At 41.6% G+C, this 20,903-nt stretch overlaps 1 protein-coding gene across 1 annotated transcript; it reads left to right on the top strand.

The window, feature by feature from the left end:
* The first annotated feature begins 3,305 nt into the window (after positions 1-3,305).
* On the top strand, positions 3,306-17,857 carry LOC109043822 (uncharacterized). Its single transcript, XM_019061141.2, has 4 exons — positions 3,306-4,480; positions 7,128-7,223; positions 13,458-14,155; positions 15,654-17,857. Exons 1-4 carry the CDS (start codon positions 4,364-4,366, stop codon positions 16,111-16,113), a joined length of 1,371 nt encoding a protein of 456 aa, XP_018916686.2. The 5' UTR covers positions 3,306-4,363; the 3' UTR covers positions 16,114-17,857.
* The last annotated feature ends 3,046 nt before the right edge of the window (positions 17,858-20,903 follow it).

Below are 20,903 nucleotides of genomic sequence, written 5' to 3'. Positions count from 1 at the left end.
TATTCATCAATACTGAGTTCGGATCGAGTGTTGAAAAATAACAACCCATTAAATCTCAATCCTACCCAGATTATTAATTTTTTATACGTTTCAAGAAAATTTGACGGTTTCGTTAATTTTCATTCTCACGGGGGAGATAGTAAAAGAAAAGAAATTCATGAAATTCCATTTTGTTGGAGACCCTCGATTTTTCTCTTTTTCATTAACATACTTTTTCATTTTTCCCATTTAACGAATATTGATAGATCTAATTTTGTTTAATTTGTTTAGTTGTTTTACTATTTTCTCTTTTTTTTCAACGTTCATTTCTTCAGAATTATTCTTGGCTTAATTAATGTATTATATATTGTTCTCTATTTCCCCCCTCTAATTATTTATTTCCTCGATTCAGGTTCTTATTTATTGCAGGAAAGAGGTCGCAAAATCATGATAACTCCAGACTCCAGAGTCTTCCGATTTCTTCCAGGTGAACGCCATTTTTCTAGAGCAAGGACCCTATGATATCAATCTCATGAAACAAGTGGCTGACTCCATCCCGTAATAAGGGAACTACTATAGTTCTAGCATGATTATGAGCCAACGTGTTGTCATTAGTTTTTTTGTATGAAAAAGTTTGACTTGGTTTTTTTGCTTTAACTTCTGGGGTCATTTTATCGTCGAGCCAGAAATTAAGGCTCCTTTTTGTTACATCTAGTCTAATATTCCAACGTTTTCCCAGAAATTGGTTTTCTAAAATACCAATCCAGCTTTTCGGAGCAATAAACCTCTTCAGCAAGGTTTGATTCTTATATTTTTGAAAAGTAGATAGTACCTCTTAGTTAACAGTTTTGCCAGCTCTTCTTATTAACGACATTATTCACGAAGAACGAATTCAAAGTTGCGTGTTTTGACTGGAAAATTCCCGCCAACTGAAAACACTCCTGCTTTTCTTATTTATCTGAAATACAAATATTAAAAATTACTGAGCAAAAGCATTATTGCTGAAAAGCTGTGACTGCAGCGCTGCCGTGCTAAGGAAGAACGCCGTATGGATCTTTAGGCGTTGCCAAATATCCTTTGATAAATCACGAATTTTCGGGGAGACGTTTAAATATTTTTCCTCTAATTTTTCAGATAATTTTGTTTGCAATTTTACTTATCGCTCTTGAAAGTTAATCGGGAGAACATTCATAACTTTCCTCAAAAATAAACATTTTATCGGAGGAAATTTGGCAATTCTCGAATGTTCATACGGCGTTTTTCCTTAGCACGGCAGAACGGGTCGATTGTCGAATCGTTATCGAATGATCCTGATCGATTAATCCCTATCTTAGCAATACTTTTTATCGATCAACGTCATTGGATAGTGTGTCAACAATCCAGTACTCCCATTTTCCGGACTTTTGAAATTTTCCTAAATTTTTCCCGGAACTTTTAAAATTCCCAAAAATATTCCGGATCTTGTGCATTTTCCGGAACTTTCTCGAAACTTTCGAAAAAAATCTTAAAAGAATCCCGGAACTTTTGACAGTCATGGAGTGGGAGAAATTGGAACAAAAAAGTTCCGGAATGGGAGCACTGCAACAAACGAGCCACAGGCTGCGAAACGGTTCTTTGAGGGATGAGGGGAGGGAGCGTGGCTTGGCGGGGGATGAACCGCGCAGCAACCAGGTGGGCCTCCGAGGAAGTACATGCGTACGCAGTGACGTCGGACCCCTGATGGAGAGTCAAGATTCGGCACAAGGATTTTCCAGCTCCCGCATGCATCCATTTCATGACTGAAATAGCAAAAGGGATCGCTGAGAAGGGGGAGAGGGTGAGGAGAAGGTGAAGGAATACCTATACGGTGTTCCTGAGGGTGAGGCGGGCAGGGTGGGCAGGGTCGCGGTCGAAGGGTTGCGTCGGCTCGCGACTGGCCCGCGAGGGGGGAGGGTAAAGGGAGGGGGGAGGATTACGGGGATGCCGATGCAGTGAATGAGTGCCAGCTGACTCCTACCTTGGCCGTGCGACAAGTTCAACTGCTCCGCTGCCACGACCGCTGTGCATTGTTGCCAACTTACTTCCGCCCTTGGGGTTCCCATGGGGGTGCAAAAACTTCTCTGGGAAACCCTCCCAATTTTTTCAGAGCTGAAGTGTGTATTCAGGAATTTTTCGGCCTAGGGATCAAATTACGTGAATAAGAACCAAAATGGAGGCTTAAGGCCGGAATTTTAAGACGTTACTCGAAACTTCCTCGACTTGAGATTTCCTTAAGTACACTTTTGGAGTGTCCTCGAGAATTGGCGGTATTTTAAGAATCGTTTGCAGGTGATTAAATTAGACGTGTGATCGAATTGAATTTTTTACTACAAGGAAGTATGTGCATATGACGTGATTCCTTTAGGGTCTATCTTCAATATATCAATTTATTTTCATTTTTTGTGTTTAAATCGAACCGTTTCTTTAGGGAATGTCGTCAATTCCATTTGACATTCTTTTGGTACTAAAAATTTTTCGATGAAGCAAAATTCATTCCAATTTAAAGATATTTTCTGAATTTTTTTATTATTTTATTTTATGTTTTTTATTTATTTATTTATGTTTCTTTTTCTTTCGGAACAGTCCCGAGTTGTTTTTTTACCATTGCCGTCCTTACGTTTACATTACTCCTAAATCTGTGGCAATTTGAGCTGCAGTAAGGAAAAAATTGTACCCTTATCAAATGACACCTCCTCTGAATATTTCCAGCGGAGGAGTTCATCGTAAATCAATAACTGAAGCTCCTTTTAATCAATCGGACGCGTCTTCATTTTCTTAAAAAAAAAAAAAATACTGGAATTCTTGTGTTACGAACTGTGGCCACCGGTATTCCTTTAAAAACTCTCAGTGTCAGTCCTTTATGATTCAAATATAAATTTTTCTCAGTGAACAAAACGGGAACTACCCCGCCACTTCTCCGGGAAAATGAGAAGTAAGAGAGACTTGGCAACACAGTAACATTACTCCGGTGCACCGCACCGCTCAGGTACGGTAAACGCTGACCTTAATGACATCATCGTGGGGCATCCTCCACGGAGGGGGGGGGGGGATAATACCTGCAACGGAGAGCCACTCCATCCCCGTTCTCGCGAGGCCCCCGCTAGCCCCGGACCTGGAGGGGGGGGGGGGGGTGTTCCTTCAGCGTGGGACCCAGCATCGCGGAGCGAGTCTCGCACCCTTCCCCGCGGCCCCTCCGCTCCACCTGAGGTAACACTTTCTCACGATTCGGAAGTCTATCGGAATTCCCACAACATTCCCCTCCCCCCGCCGGCGCTGCCCCCTGCGCGTAATTTAATTTCATCTCGTATCCATGTTTTATTGCCTCCGCTCCGCCGGTGTCAGTCTTGTGCAGTTACCCGGTCCGGACGCATCGACCAGTCTTCAGCACGTCCGCGCCCTTCGAGCATCGCCTCGCGAATTTTCGGGCGCAATTTTTTTGGGGGTTATCACACGTGGTTTTACGCACTATCGACAAGTTACATCGACTAATATCAGTTCTTGTAACGATTTGTTGGAATGTTTTGAGGTTATCCGTGGTGTTATCAACGGCGCTTCCGGTTTTGGATCCTCCTTCTTATCACCTACGCGTTTGTGATAAGACGAATTTTTGTTAATTTTTGCCGGTTTCCCACGAGGATCTGAGTTTTTTCATCGAAATTTGTTGTGTTTAGACTAAACTGTTTGTTATCACGATTTTTTTAAAGTCCGTCTAAATTTTTTTTGATTAGCTCTCTTATCACCACTTCGTTTTCGATAAGGCGAATTCCCTTCGAATTGTCGGATTTTGTGCGCATTGAATTTCGACACGAGTGAATATTTCATTTATCACGGATTGTCATCAACTTCATCTACGTTTTTTGATACTTTTATCTCCGGTTCATTACTGATAAGAGGAAACTTTGCTCGGCGATTTTTAAAGATCTTTTTCAATTGAATTTTTTTATTCAAGTTCTCACTATCCTTACGGGTCGTGCGCATGTGTTTGTTATTGTTATAAAGTTTTATCTTCAATTTTTAAATAATCTAAAAGATTACGTGCCACTGTTTTCGGTTGCAAACAGCTGCGGAAGTGACTGATTTTGTCGAGCGCACCCCAGCAAGTTGTTCAGATTCTTTTTTCACCGGAAAATGAGTTTGAAGTGCCTTATGTTTTATTATTTGCCCATTGCTTGGAACATTTTTGTGGTGGTAAGCTTATTTTTGTGAAGTACTCAAAATTCACACGTAAAAAAGCCCCATTTTCTTAAAATCGAAATACTTGCTCTCGTGGGCGTCGACAATCTTTTAGTGCTAGTTTCGCCGCTCACAAACTGGGAGTTACCTTTGCGTAACCTTCTCTTGGAAAACTGTAAGGAATACTCTCAAGATGCCTATCAGCGAGGACGAATTTGAAAGCAGGGTGCATTCGTCGAATCCTTTGGCTTATCATCATTATCATCAGCAACAACTCCAGATGGCCATGTCGAAAGCAGAACAGAGAAAGGTAATATTGTCAATCAGTTTTCTGAACTAATTTTTGTTAATAATGTTCACTCAACAATTGATCGTGCACGGTTGGTTATTGATAGTCACCCGTTTCATAAAAACTAATTTCTGGAGTATCAAATGCTCTACTTAGAACCGAACTCAAAATGATTACAATGTGAACGTTTTATCAATCTTCAACAATAAATTCGGTTTTTAATTTGGACGGAAGCTGACGTAAAGGTTGCCAGGTAAGCGAAAAGATATGAGCATTTTACATGGGTTTAAATTGGGAAAACTGCTCATTTTCAGTACTCTCTGGCAACAGTGGCTGAGGTAAGGGCAGCGTTGTACTCAACCTCTAGAGTAAATTGAATTTGAACCACTAAATGGACTATATTTTTCAATAAGTGATCACTGTTTACGAGTATACCTCGTCCAAAATGGCACTTGGCGGCACAATTTGTTTCAAAAATTCGATTCCCTCATGGAAGAGCAAAACTATGTTTCAATGTTGCCAAAGTAACCCTCGTCAATTGAATTTTTACCAGGAGAAAATTAGAAATGATTTTACCGGGGCATTTCTAATTGCAAATTTCACTGAGTTTTCTCCTGATCTCATGTGAAAATCGGATAAATTTTGAAAGCAATTTTTACAAATATACTCTTGTGAAAAATTGAATTGCTTGAACCAATTTTGCAACCTTGGAATATAATTACGTTCCTTCGTCTGGGAAACGGCGAAATGAAACAAATTTTGTTTCTTGAATCTGTCGTATATGGTGGTTCCTTATCGCAAAAGGTACAGTTTGAATTAATTGCACTGCGCAATGAGTGACGACTATTCCTATTCCTAAGTACGGATAATGAGGCTGTGAGGATGCCCGATTGCCCGTGGGGTGCAGGCAATGGGAATAGGGTGATGTACAAGTACACGAGGAAGTGCTGCTCAAAGGCACCTGTTGCGTCATCGCTGTCTCTTCCCTCCCCCTTCCCTACCGAGTGAAGGGGTCGAGTGCTCAAGGTCGTTGCACCTCCCGCCTACTTTTCTACTCTTGCGTTTAAGTTTCCTCGATATTCTCACGATCCAATTTGCAAATGCTTCCATTCCGCGTCTTCGATGGATCGAACGGGTAAAGGGAAGAGAGAGGGAGCCTTTGAGACCATATCAGGCTTGCAGTTCCTCGTTTGATTAAGTAGTTGCGACATTCGGCGGAAGGTGTGTGTATGAGAAACTTATTCATGAAATCACTAAAATAAGTTGAGGCAAGTAAGCGTAAGCTGTGAGTTTACACTTGCAGGTTTGATCAGCGTAAGGGGGATTAAAAGCTCTCGTTGAAGTACTTTTTTGTGCACACGGAAGTAATAATGCTAATTCTTTTTTTAAAAAAACGGGTCAACTGCGTGCAGTCGCGTTATTTTTTCACGAATTGGGAATGATGTCCATGCAATTTTGAGTTGGTCTGCATGAACTGTGCCAAAGAGCATTAGATGATGTATAATTTTGGCATGCTTGAAGAGGCAAAAGAGGTCACTCTTAAGATACGTGGTGAAGTGGCTGGAAATATTCCACGGGGTAAAATGCATGACTATGACAAAACTTTTTAACGAAGTTGAATTTAAGTAAATATACACTAAAGATGTCTAAAAATAACGTTCACTGAGGGAAAATTTGTGGTCGGAAAGGAGAAGGGCGAGAGTTCTATATATTTTTTATTATTTTATTCACTCTAAACATACGTGTATAAGCGCATAAGTACCAACTAGAATACCGTCGTGTTTTAATTATTAGAGAGACATCAGCTATACCAAATTGCAGTAATGAATAATAAAGGACTGTGCACCGGTTTCCAAGTCCAAAAACGCTAAGAGCGATTTCGTTCACGGTCATCGCTCACAAATTGTCAATACGCGTATATTTATTCTGATGAAAATCCGTAGAGACACGGTTCAAAATCACAAGGCATCTGCCGCCGCAAATGGACAAATAAATGGCTCCCTGCTCCACGCATGCCCGTCGAATTACGTCCGAGGAGTTTGTTGATCTCTCACGTCCAGAGTATGATATACGTTTGTTAATATTCATTTCTCCGCTGCTTTCAGAGCAGGTAAAGCATCTTTAATAGGAAGTTAAATCATTCGATAGTAATTATAATGTAGCTATGTTCAAGTTATGATGGTCTGTTTTGCGCACGATGGCTCAACACATCACTTGCTGACTGACATCTTGCACAAATTATAGTTGCTTTTCTGGAGACAACGTATTATAGAGACTTCACGATGCTCTTCCTTTTGCGTTGTAAAAAATTTCGAAGGCCAACATTCAGATTGTCCTTGTCATGACCCAAAATCAAAGTATTGCTTAATCGGTTTTGCAAACAATACCTTGTTTGCCAAACTTGCTCTGCTTGCCGATATTCTTGATCCATCATTCAGCAGGCATTAGTGAGCTCAGTTAGTTCCTCATCAATCATTATTTAGCGAGAAAATTGACGTTTGCTTTTCCGAACTACTTAGCTCTACGAGAGAATCTTTTTGATGCCAGCAGATAACTTTCACACTTTAGGAGATTATTATATCGGAAGGTTTGTAATGAAATTTGTCCTTGTTGATTATTAAAAGGATTTAATGAATGGTGAATAATAAGAATTTTTTGCTTGTTTCAGAACAACAAACCAATAATGGAGAAAAAACGCCGGGCGCGAATCAATAATTGCCTAAGCGAGCTGAAATCATTGATCCTGGATGCAATGAAGAAAGACGTAAGTTAGCCTCACCAGTTTTTCTACCACTTCACTGGTAAAAAAAAAACCTCTTGGACCAATGCCGCGGTGCATTGACTTAAGAGTGCAGTTTCTTGTCGCCGGATTTAAGAGTCTTGAACTCTTGTTTCAAGCGGATTTTGCATTGATTTAATTCAAAATCCGCTTGAAACAAGAGTCCAGACTCTTAAATCCGGCGACAAGAAACTGCACTCTTGAACCAAGAGGTTTTTTCTTACCAGTGATTGAATTCACAGGGAGAAATTAATTTCTGTATGAAAGAGAGTAATTTTAATTTTTCTAAATAAATTAAATTTACACCCTTCCTCCTCTCTGAAGAAACTTTAGACAGGAACCAATCCAAACACCAATATACAAAAAATAATTAATTTTTGAAATCTGATTGCCTGCGGGTCTGTAGCCTTATCCTCGTGATGCATCCCTTTCAATAATAGGTGTGGATTAATTAGAGGGTGTCAAAGGGCTGCCGACAAGTCCGTCATAGACGGCTCATTAGCAGTGGTGGGCGGGGAAGGGGTGGGGAAACAAAGGAAGCGTGACGTCAGATAGGTGAGATGGTCGGTGGGGCGGAGGGGTGGGAGGCCGGATGATGGGGGATGACATGGGGAAGGAGCAGGAGCCAGAGTCGGAGCGTGTATCGGAATGGGAGCCCCTGGATTCCCACGCTCCGTGTGAAAAAACCCCGCTCGGAATCGAAGCGGCACCTCAACAAGTCCCCGCCGCGCTGCGCCGCTGCCGCCAAGTCTCCCCACGCACCTGGTCCCCCGTGTGAGGTGTACTTTGGTGGAAGAGGTCGTATGACTATCAATGGTGAGACATGAATGATCGATTATCGATATTTTCCCATTTGAAATTTGCACCCGAAAAAAGAACTTCTACTCCTCTTGCACAATGACGCGTCATTCACACCGAAAACAATAACAGCGATGGTAAAGTGCGACACCACGTATCTCCATTGCAGTGCTTCAAAATCTCCGATGTCGGTTCATTTTTTCGAAGAGGAGCAAGTCAACTTTATAGCTCGAAATTTTTACAAAATAATCGACTAACAGAAAGGGAAAATCAAGGAAATGTTCTAGAAATTATATTGACTAGTTTTTTTTTTTTTTATAGAAAACGAAAGTGTGACTGGAATTCTACAACGTCGCAAACAGAGATACGTGGTCTCGCACATTGGCCATCGACATGTTTCAAACACATAAAAATTTGGTGTGTGAAGTATCGTTACTTCTTATCTTTCAAACCAAACCTGAGAAAAATTTTCTTAGCATTCTAAAGAGGCTTACCAGAGCTAAGAATGCTCGAACAGTTTTCTAGTTGTCAAAAAAAATTGGAATTATTTTTTAAAAATTTGTTTCTTAAAGATCAAAATAAAACGTTTTTGAGACTAACTTGCTTTCCGCTGTGCAACATTTCATTATTCGGGTGATAAGTGCCACGCAATCCATTCCGAAAGTAACCCCGCACCCCCTCCCCGGTAGGAAAAAAAAGAACCATAAACTGCAGTGGCGTGTCGTGTTTTGCTATGTATAGATTGATCTGCAATTTAAACCCATGGAAAAGGATCGATAAACAAATTCTTCACAACGGACACTTTAATAATCGATTCTTTATCATTGTTTCAAATGTTGAAATCTCGAAAATCGATCATTCCCGCCTTGCCTCTGCCAAAAAAAGTCTCGAAGTAAACTTTTTTTGGGCCTCGATTGATAGGTAAGCATGTTCAAGGTATCTGTATTCGCGCGCTATGCCGATCAGTAAAGGGCAGAGATCAGGGCGAGGGGGGGGGGGGGGGGGGCTCAAAATTGGGGTCAGTCAGCCGGTGGGGCGGAGCACGAAGGGACGGGGAAGGGGACGAAATCCCAAGACCGCGAGACACCGCGGCGCGTCGCGTCCACTCAAGGCGACCTCGTCTGTCGCAGACTTTCTCACCCCCTCCCTCGGTCTTGGCCACGGCTTCGCTCACCCTAATCTTCCTCCTTCATCTGCGGCGCCAGCGGCAGGACAAGAGGGAGAGGGTGGGCCCCTCGTGTTTTCCACTTCCTTCGACTCGCGACCTGTGTAATTGTTTCACCGATTGTTTCCGATTAGGGGTCCCGGGATCTTCCGTGAGAATACCTTCGCCCTCCCGTAAATATACAGGGTGATTCATGCTATAGAATGTCGTTTTCAGGAGACTTATCTTTGAATTGAAAACCTTTTTGTTTTTTGGGGGATGGGGGGCTTCCCTAAAGTACGTAATGCACTTTTTTGGCATTTTTGACCTCCCTCCCTCCTTCTAGAGCGTTATGTAATGTAGGCGCGGCCCCCTAATAGCATTCGCTAAAGTCGATAACTGCGCCCGATTACATAGTTGCCAATTTCCGCTTGCATATCTTCAGGGTAGTTCCCTAGCATTTTCGAGGACAATGTTATAGTCTACTCCATAATTTCTGAATTTTAGGATATTTTCTAAGAATTTCCAAGCATTACAATACGGCAAATTATGTCGGGTACTCGTGCACAAGTTTTGACCAAAGAATACACTAACTCCGAATTAAAATACGACCGCAAATGGACTCGCCTTCTGATTTGCAATATTCTCTCAGGAAATGCTTTTAAAACTGTTTCAAGACGTTACCGGGTCAAATTTTTGGTATACGAATACTAATACCTGGCCCCGTATACCTCCCCATTCCCTCCTGAATGAAGGAGTCGAGTTCTCAAGGTCGCCGCACATCGCGCTTCTTTTCTATCTCTGCGTTTAAGTCTCCTCGTTATTCTCACGCGCCAAATCGCGAATGCTTCCATTTCACGTCTTACAACTAGATGGATCAACTGGTGAAGGTTTCTGGGTTAAATTTTGCGCGCTAATCCCTGACATATTACAGGGTAATATGATGCTCGGACATTTTCAAAAAATGCCCTAAAATCCATAAATAATCAATCGGTCGGCCGGCTGTCGATCCATCTTCGGAATTACTGGAGATCGACTTTCAGATATCCTTGAGAGAAATTACAGAAAGAGGATTTTTTTACACATATGGACCCATGCAGGCAGTTTGATGTGCGTTTTATAATTGAATCAGTGCGAACGGAAACACACCAACTCGGAAAAATGAAAATAATCAAGAAACACATAAAACTGCACAGAGGGTGAAGAAGTTAGTCAAAGAAAAAGACTTTTGCTACCGAAAGACAAGTACTCATGGACACTTTAAAGGTCCAAGTAGGAACAGATGCGCTAGCTTAAATGACCTTTAAGTATATTAACTGTGGTTGATGGAAGTTGAGCATTTCCGAGTTACCGAGTTGGTGTGTTTTCGTTCTCACTGATTCAATTCAGGTCTTATACCTTTGGATTAGGCAACTCCTCACAGACAGGAGCAAGATTTACGTTTCAATCTTGAAGACGAGAGAGGAGATGCCCACTTCTTCTCTGGGTAACCTTTTGTCGGAAACTCTAGATGATTAGGCGGAAAAACAATCCTGGCTCGGATTAAGCCATGATTCTGACTGTCATGCCTCCCTGTAACATTTTCATTAATTCGGACCTCGGCTTGGACTCCAATCTGGGTTCTGGGGTGCGTGGCCCGCCCGCCTTCACTATCACAAGATGGGGCATTGCTGCCGGATTTTCTCCGAGGAGCGCGTTCATAAACGTAACGTCTTTGCGTAACGCACTTTTTCGGCATATTTGACCCCCCCCCCCCCCCTCCTCTTGAAACGCTTTTGTGACACAGGTCCCATCCTTCAACAAAAAGGCATGAAAAAACATATCTGTTATCTACATGGTAATTTTATATAAAAAAACTTGTAACGATTATATAAAAAAAAATGAAAGTTCAGACGTGACCATGATATATGAAAAATGATAAAAGCTAGATAAAGAAATTTTCTTTTAATAGACGATTTTTTTATTTTTTTATATTTTTTTTTAAATTAACTTTCGTACATAATCTTTATCTTTTCCTTCCATGGTTCTGCAACTAGGGATTGCCTCGGGGCAAAGCAGTATGGCCCTATCTGCTTACGCTGACTAATTTTCAATAAAAAATACCGCTGGAAGATCTGGCACCCCGAAACGATCAGTTTCTGGGCGACGCCGGTCTCTCAATTAATTCTATGGGGGGAGGGGGAGGGTCCGTCACGGGAATAAGCGAGACGGACTCAAAACTGTGCCCGCGCCGGCATGGTGGGAAAACGCCGATGACCACTGGCTACCATCCGTGGCCACGACAAGACGCTTGGGCCCACCTCTCCCGCGACCGACAAATCACCGCTCCGCTGACGAAAGAGCTCAACTCAATTGCTACATGAGCCTCTGAGAACATAAATGAATACGAGCAGTATGTCTCATCTCAAGTTTCGGAATGACGAGACATAAACGCGAGGTGAAAAAAATGGTACAGATCTGCCGTCCGTTTCCCGCATCAGCCTTCCGCCTCGAACCATAACTCGGCTCTTCTTTCGTGCTACTCTCCCACTGTTGACGTTTTCGATGGGAAATTTCCTACGTCTACCTCGGCGACAATTTGAAACAGCGAGTTTTAGGTTAGGACGGCAACGCTGTTGACGATTTGTGCACGCTATCGGTGCGAACTGGACGGATGCCGTGCGGTTGAAACATGGACCATTTTTATGTGAGGAGAGGAGGATGGTGTGTACAATTGATTTTCTCTCTTGGGGGTCTGTATCAATACGCGAACTCTCATTCCGTCTCGAGATGATTGTGCAGCATTCGGCGGGAAAGAATTGGATACAACTGAGCAAACGGGACTTATCTGCATTGACAGTTTTTGCCTTGTTTAAAAAGCGGACCCATTTGCTGTGGCTTAACTGCTGATAGTCCAACATCTGTCCAACTTGAGTTAAATGGGGGCGCATATAAAATGTTGAAGGGACGAGAGGCGGTATGGCGCGGTGAGAGAGAAAACGGGTGCATTCAAATCATTCAAAAACCACTCAAGGCACAAATGAACTGAAAGGCTACTTGCATGTTCTTAATTTCTTCTTTTTGTACATACTTATGTCCCGTTTGTGTAATGTGTAATGCGATTTCCGCTATTGATCACCGTTTAAAATTGTCATTATTTCTTCCAAAATACAAAGAAAAACGTATCATTGTTGACAACGTATCTACTCAAGACCAAAATCTCGACATTTATTAAAGGGCTGAAGCCCTTTATTCAGCCTCCATATTTAAGCCAAATTCAGATGATAATTAAAAAGGATAATTTAATAGAGCTCAATAATGCAACATGTTCGCGGAATGTTGTCGTTGTCCAATATTTCGGTATAGAGTTAACTTCTAAACCTTTTTTTTGTATGTCACCTGTGCCCCCATTTCCTACTGAACAACTTTTACCTCTCCTATTTAGACCTCCATTTTGCGACGAGGACCCACTATTTCTGGTTAATCGATCATGCATCTATCTCCTTATAGCTAATGCATAGTAGACAAACTAATGGTACATATATTTTAGTAGCATACATTAACTTTTTCACGGTCCACAAAATGTTTGTATACCAAATTGCGTTACACGTTACCTTAGGTTATTTCAGGATTAGCTCCCATCGTCAGGTGCTTGAACTGGAGGAGACATGTATAAAAACCTGCCGCATCGAATTTATTTTTAGATAACCAGAAGTAGTGATTTCTTTCGCAAAATGCAATACATCTGTTAAAATGATACACTGAAGAAAAATTTACAGGCTATATAGACATGCCGTCCGTTCCGGGCTCGGAGGCCGAAAGTTCCGAGTACTGGAGCCGTAGCTTCGATTGCTCCGGGTGCTACGCCCGGAACTTTCGGCCTCTGAGCCTGGAGCGCGGACGGTATGTCCATATAGCCCGTACGTACGGCTTCCACGACCGGAGTTTTTTTTTTTTTTTTTTTCAGTGTAAAATTGAGGAGCTTTCCGGAAAAAGGGCACAAAGCAAAAAATTGCGTTTGAGAGAAATGCATTTGAAGTTTTGGTCATTACTCTATGGTCACTGACCGTGACTTTCGTTCGAAATCGGGAGTCCAAACTGCGATGAAAGGCACCATCAGTGGCCAGAAATTAATGATGGATGAACTTAAAACACATTTTTCTCAAACGCTACTTTTTGCTATGTGCCCTTTTTCCAGAAAGCTCCTCAATTTTGGTTTCAGTGGACACAGACTTTCCCCGAAATGCCTTCCTTCAAAATTCGGTGTTCTAATGTAATATCTTTTTAATATGTTACAGCCGGCCCGGCACTCGAAGCTCGAGAAAGCGGACATCCTGGAGATGACCGTGAAACACCTGCAATCCGTGCAAAAGCAACAGCTGTCCGTGGCGATGGCGGCCGACCCGACGGTGGTGCACAAGTTCAAGACCGGGTTCAGCGAGTGCGCGACCGAGGTGAACCGCTTCATCGGGCGGCTGGACGGCATCGACGCCGGGCTCAAGCAGCGGCTGGCCGCCCACCTCGGGAGCTGCGTCACCGGGCTCCAGCAGATCGCCCCGACGACGATGTTCCCGCCGTCGACCCCGGCCATGCCCACCCCCGACGACCTGAACAACAACCAGCGGCTCCAGGCGCTCTCCGTCCAGCTCATCCCCTCGCGACTCCCGACGGGGGAGTTCGCCTTCGTCCTCCCCAACAGCTCCCGCGGGGGGAGCGCCTTCACGGCCGTGCACAAGGACGACGACGCCGGCCTCCTCAGCCCCGAGTCGACCTCCTCCTCGCCCGTCTTCGACGCCCCCGGACACTCGGAGGTCACCTCCACCACCCTCGAGTTCAAGATCCCGCAGAGGAACTTCAACAAGAGCCTCATGAAGAACCGAATCGTCTACCAGTCGCAGGCCGCCAAGCTCCGGGCGGAGGAGGGACTCCTCAAAGAGCTCACCAATTTCCCGAGGGAGGAGAGCAATTATGAGGACAAGCGCGATCTCTTTGCAAGGTAAGCATACATTTTTTTTTTTTTTTTTTTTTTTTTTTTTTTTTTTTTTTTTTTTTTTTTTTTTTTTTTTAACTTTATTTAATTATTTAAATAACAGGATATTTCCTTCCGGAAGGCTACGGCGTGGACGTCCTGTGAAAGGTTGGCGACAAGGGGTGGAGGAGGAGATCAGAAGGTGCCAATTGCCTGATGATCTCTGGGAGGATAGGGGGCAATGGCGCTTGGGCGTCGCAGAGCGCGAGGCTGCGCTATAAAAGCGGCTTTATGTTTATGTGTATGTAAATAACAGGACTACAAATGGAACTAACTGTTTTTACTAGCATACGATTATGAGTACATTTCTTCAGGGTGTCAGGGTGACAAAAAGAGACCCTCCATTCCTAGCGCAGTGGATCCAAACATCAAGTTTTGAGAGAAACTGTCCGAGTGGAAATTTTTATCAAATTAGTGTTGCGTTTACCGCAGCATTTTCAAACAGCATCTGGAGATTTATTCTTACATATAATTGTCGAAAAATAATATTCGAATGGTTACTTATTGACGAATTTTACGTTCGATGATAAAAATGAACCTATTTGTTTTAAAGTAGCAAGCTAGCACACGGGAGAAAAAAACACATTGGATCTAGAGTCCAGACTCTTGAAACATCGACAAAAAATAATACTCTTGTTTCAATCGGATTTTTGCTTAAATCAAGAACCAAGCCTCTTAAATTGAGCGGATTTCCTATTGATTTAAGCAAAAATCTGATGAATCAAAAGTATTTTTTCTTGTCAATGTTTTCCAGAGTCTGGACTCTAGATCCAATGTGCTTTTTTTCCAGTGCAGTCCGTGAATATTGGTTAATAATAATGTGGATAAACTGGGATTATCTAAATTAACCGTTGTCTCGTAGGAAATGGCGTCAATTTTGCACATTTACTGCTCTTTGATGACAAAAATCGAGTTATGACTCCTCCGAGGCTCGACCATTGAATTTCGTGGTAAATCAAAACGTTACTCCTCTTTTCCCTCTCTCTAAACTTAATTATGGACTTTTTTCCTGCCTGTTGAGCTCAGTTCTACAGAACCGCTTTCTTTCGAGCTGATTTTACACATCTCAGAAGTATTGACTTGAAGATTAGTATATGAGGACTTATCTGTAACAATGGCGGATGTGAAAAATTACCTTTTCGAAACACATTCAAAAAACTGTTTCGGCATCGAGAAAATTTTGAGAAAATACTTGAGATGTGATCTTCGAGATCTATACATTATGCCAGAGCCGAACATATTAAATTTTAGTGTGAGCAAAAGAGTTTTTTACGCGTGTTTCTAAAAGGTAATTTTTCGCATCCGTCATTGTTACATATAAGGCCTCATACTAATATGAGGCCTTACACACTAGACATTTATTGACGTATCTTTACCTGTTGTTAAAAAAAAAAAAAAAAAAAAAAAAAAACTCGTAACTCTTGCCACTATGGCGCTAATATTTAACATTATTTTTGTCCACCAGGTCGTTCCTGACGTCACAAAAGCTGAAACCTTTGACCGTGATCACTTCCGAGGACCGGGGTTTCCACCCGACCGGCAAGAACCCTCTGGACTTCTCCATGAAGCGTCTCGTGGAATCGCCGACCATAAAATCGGAGCCAGACCTCGAGTCCAGGCCGATTGGCCTCCTCCTTCCGAAGAGTTTGAAACCCGAGCTGGACCTGAAACCCGAGTTGGATCTGAGTCAAGAGTCCGGCTTCCTGAAGCGAGGCCATGACCGGAGTCCTGACGAGGATGGACCCGGGGCCAAAAGGACCAAGGTGGAGTCCTCGGAAGAGGACGGCGACTCGCCCAGACCCAAGTCCGAGAGCTCGCCGCTGTCGTCGTCCACGTTGTCCACGTCCACTCTGTCCACGTCTACCTTGTCCACGTCGAGCGGATCGTCCAGCGTCGAGAAGGACAGCATGTGGCGACCCTGGTGATGTTCCTATATCTGGTCTTAGGTTAAGACTCCTAGAACTCACCTCTGTCGTCGGCCACTCTGTCCACGTCCACTCTGTCCACGTCCACTCTGTCCACGCCTACCTTGTCCACGTCAAGCGGATCGTCCAGCGTCGAGAAGGACAGCATGTGGCGACCCTGGTGATGTTTCTATATCTGGTCTTAGGTTAAGACTCCCAGAACTCACCTCCGTCTCTGTCGTCATCCACGCTGCCTTCGTCCGCACGTTGTCCACGTCCATCGCCTCGTTAAGCGTCGAGAGAGACGGAATTTAGTGACCGTGCAAGGTGCCAGGGTGTCTACAAGTCCGGAATTTCCGGAAAGTCCGAATATAGTAATGATTATTTAAGGGCGGTCCGGAAGTACTGAAATAGTGCGGGATTTCGCGAGAAGGTCCGGAATTTTTGTCATTTTTGTCGCAATTTGAGTGAGAAATTCAAATTTTTGAAAATTCTCGAATTTCGTCAATTGGAGGTACTGAAAAAGAACTGAATTTCTCTCATGAGGAGGTACTAAATTTCTCGGGAGTGGACCGGAAAAGTACTGTAAAAGTACTGATTTTTGGCCTGCCTGTTTTAGTAGACACCCTGATCGAGGTGACGTCAATTTCTCGGGTCTCAGGTTAATACTCCACGGCTCGGAAGTCGGATGCGATGATATGAAATGGTGCAGGGGCGCCATTTGGAGGGAGAGGGCGTGAGGTGACCAACTGTCCTAGCTTGGATCGAAAATTTTACCATTTTAATTTCATTAATTTCGTGTTTATTATTTAATTTTTTTTCGAATGCGCAAGTATTTTTCAGTTTTAAAGTCAATTACATCACCATTGATAAAAAAATAATCCTTGTGTTAAAAATTAAAATGTGTACCGTGTTTCCCGGCTAACATGGCTTACATTTCTCCGATAAATATTCTAAAGGTTGTCCTAACTCAAGGGCATACCCCGAGCATTGTATAACTGGTTCTGAGCTTATCATTTTTAGATGTTGTTGAAATTGCTTCCTCTTTAAATACAACCCCCCCCCCCTTCTCCTACGTCTGAGTCGTGGATTATATTTTAGTACGTGAATGAAAAAGACTTCTTAGAATTAATCATTGTTTTCCGTAGTTTTAAATTATTTTAATTATTTCTATTCTGAATTAACTCGTTAGTGATTTATTTTGTACCTCAGGAATCGTCCCAGCTTTAATTTGTGATTGGATAAATGTTCGCAGAGAGGAATCAAGCACAGTATCAAGGAAAATTTGTTATGAGTGAATTCAAACGTAATATAAGCATAGCATTCTCATGCCACGAAACCAAAATCCCACAAATAATTTGTGATATTCCAAATGCTTACTCTAAGTTCACTTTTCACACCGAGTGTTGTGAGAGAAGAAAATTTCAAACCTCTTAATCTCGGCTATAACGCAATGCGACTTGATGCCTTTCTGTTTTAAAGCCACCTCAATTTTAATATTGGATATTAGATTTTTCTAAGGAAATGCAGAATGCCTGCATAACCGTGCGATTGCAAAAAGAAATGAATTCAAAGTCTGGGAATTGGTATCCATTCTTGTTACCCTTTTGTATTTTGTATTTTTTGTTGAACTAGATCATGTCTGTGAATATATTTAATGCTCCTGTAAATCAATTTTAACGTGCCTTTATAATCACGTATGTCTTTCTGGATAAAGTGAATAATTTGCACGATGTAAAAATAAATTGTTATTGAAAAGCTTTAATAGGTTCCTTTTTTTCAGGCATAAACACCATAATGTCACTGATGAAAGTTCAAAAACGCATGCATGTTCATCCAATTCTGCAAATTAAAATATGAGACACTCTACTCTATTGATTGTTTCTCTATAAAAAAATATAAAAATATATTTGCCTAAATTTTTTATAGAATGTCATATCTTCGAAAGCAGGAACATAAGGAAAAACTTATTACACAAATATTATTTTTTTGATATTTAACTTTTTTATTTTATTATAATATACCTGCTAAGTAAATACTCGAGAAGAAAAATCGAAGAGAAAACAAAAATAAATAAAGAAAAATTTAAAAAACGCCATAATCATGTTTCCTGTCTTTGAACTTTCACGAGAAATACTAAATTTTTAGAACTGCAAAAGCTATTGGCCCATGATCGAATATTTAAAATTCTATAAACAAAGTCAATAAAATGAAAAAAAAAAAAACCCGACAACAACTTGTCCTTAGTTTGTTTGTTTGATCACATCAGTGAGACTCATTTATATATGTTAACAAAAAATAAAAATAATAACGTGAAGAAACATCGTCAATGAGAAATTATGTAAATAAAAAATAAAGATAGCTGAGGATTGGAGAAGAATAGACCAAAGAAAAGATAAGAGCATTCACAATATAGCGAAGAGAAATTGAATGACTCATTAGAAATTCTCTCTTGATAGGACTTGCTAAAACTTATTCCCCTGAAACTTATTCACGGTGACTTTAAGTCACGTGCCAATTTGCGTGAGTTTACATCAACGAGGTGCTTTCTCGGAAAAAGTTAAGTACCTATTTTGAAAAAGTAAAAATAACCCGAAAAGAACCTAACCCATTTAATGATCAATTACGCCCTTGAGTTAGCATGATTTGAACAACGTTAATAAATGCACCTAAACTCAGGGCCGGAGAGACATAATGAGGCCTCATTTGTGAACTTTTTCTCCCAAATCTGAGCGACACCCCATTGCCCAGCATAAAGCGGAGCATTGCAAGTTCACGCCTCGCGCCATCGCGCCTTCAATTTTGCAGATGCAACACGGACATCCATCATGCACGAATAGTTGTATCTCTGCGCCGTCATCAGCGCGCCTCTTTTCCCTTGCTTTATTTCCATATACTGTTTGTTTTTGCCCTCTACATTTTTATTTGAAGTGGTGCTTCAAAGGCTTCGTGAGCAAAAAAGTCGAAGATAGGAGAGAAATAATTCGGCCTCGTTTTTTAACTTCCCTCCCGAATCTCACTAGCAGCATAGAGCACAGCACTGCGAGTTCACGACTCAAGCCATCGCGCCTTAATTTTTACATTTGCAATATGCACATCCAAAAATCATGAACAGTTGTACCGTATTTAGATGTCTCTTATTTTTACAATTTGAGATAAATGAAGGTTGAGTTAGCTCAAAATATTATATGATGTGTCCAAATCAATAATCATTTTGAAAAAGAGAAATTTTTTTTGAGGGTTTCTCCAGGACTCGAAAGGGCGCAAAATTGACCCGACTATCTCTTGTGCGGGAGCATGAGTGACAAATGACAGATAAAGGGGGGGGGGGGTGAGTCATAGAGAAAAAAAAGGAGGTGTTTGCATTTCGGGCATCTTGGAATTTTTTGATGATTTGATGACGTAGGTCGGTACAGCGACGTCCCCTTCACGCTAAACGTCGCTGTACCGACCTACGTCATCAAATCATCAAAAAATTCCAAGATGCCCGAAATGCAAACACCTCCTTTTTTTCTCTATGGGGGGGGGGGGGGGAGGAGTGATAAAGTGCCTGCAGTATGGTACCAAAATGGTGAACATATCAAAGAAAAATATTTCTTATCCTCAAAAACATACAAATAGCATGGCCCGACCTGAGATTCGGCGTATAAAAAAAGTCTTGGGTATCTGAGGGTTAATCCGACAGCAAAATTATGCAAAATTCTCAAGAATTCTCCATGTTTTGGAAATGCCTGGAAGGTTCAAATCATCAATTTTAATAGCAAGCTCCCAGATTTGTCAAAATTTATTTGACGCATCAAAACGCGCTCTTTAACTCTCCCCGGTTTTCACCTTGATTCGGATTTTCGGCGGAAAATTCGAATTTTCATTTTGATTAAGCGTTCCCTTAGCGGAGGAAAAAAAGGAAGGGCGACACGGGCGGTACAGTGTGATTCAAGAAGTGGCGTAACCTTCGATGCGTGGATCTGAAATGCGTGTGAGAAATGCATTTTCTACATAAGATGTTTTGTAAACCCGTAACAGGGGATGGACAGACTGAAATTCCAAGCTGCAAGGCGCAAGGTCGATGAAAGAAAGACCCTGGGCCCTGGGGATAAGAGACCTTGATAGGCTCGATTCGGAAACGGGCTGTATCAATCCGGACTGAAGGGGCAACTTGTCTAAAACAGTCCCGTCACACAGAATCGACCCGGCAATCCACTCGCATGAGGCCACTACTGATAATGCTTTTTTTTTTTTTTTTTTTTTTTTTTTTTTTTTTTTTTTTTGCACAGCCGCATACCAGTATAATCATGCAGAGTCAAAATATAGTACACTTAAAAGATTATTTTCAAGATTTATGGTAATATACTTCAGGTACTTGATATTTTCAAAGTAAAGAGTTCCGTCGTACTTAGTTTGTAGAGGTGGCTCATCTCAATACGCTGACAACGAGTTATTTTTAAATCAGTGAGGGTTGTGTTTTAACTAATAAAATTAAGTGCTTAAGAAGCGATTCTTCTTCTTCTTCTTTTTTTTTCTATGAGGAAAATTTTACTTCTATACGTTTCTAGACATGGTATTTCCCAAGTGTCATGATATCTACTGATTAGATATACCAGCGAATAAGATATACTGACAACACATTGCCAAAAATTGTTTTTCTACATTGGTAGGATGAGTTGATTTTAATTACTTTACAAATCTGTTTTCTTGATCATGACCTTGAATTCAGGCTAAAATAACTCAAGTAAAATCTTTCTAAAATGCTTGAAAAGCTACATATACGCTGCCGTGGTAGGGAAAAACGCCATGTGAGCTTTCAGACATTG

Source organism: Bemisia tabaci, chromosome 3 (genome assembly GCF_918797505.1).
Source record: "Bemisia tabaci chromosome 3, PGI_BMITA_v3".
NCBI classification, from domain to species: domain Eukaryota; kingdom Metazoa; phylum Arthropoda; class Insecta; order Hemiptera; family Aleyrodidae; genus Bemisia; species Bemisia tabaci.
The sequence above is the reverse complement of the archived record's forward strand: the minus strand, read 5'-3'. Positions and strand labels throughout refer to the sequence as shown.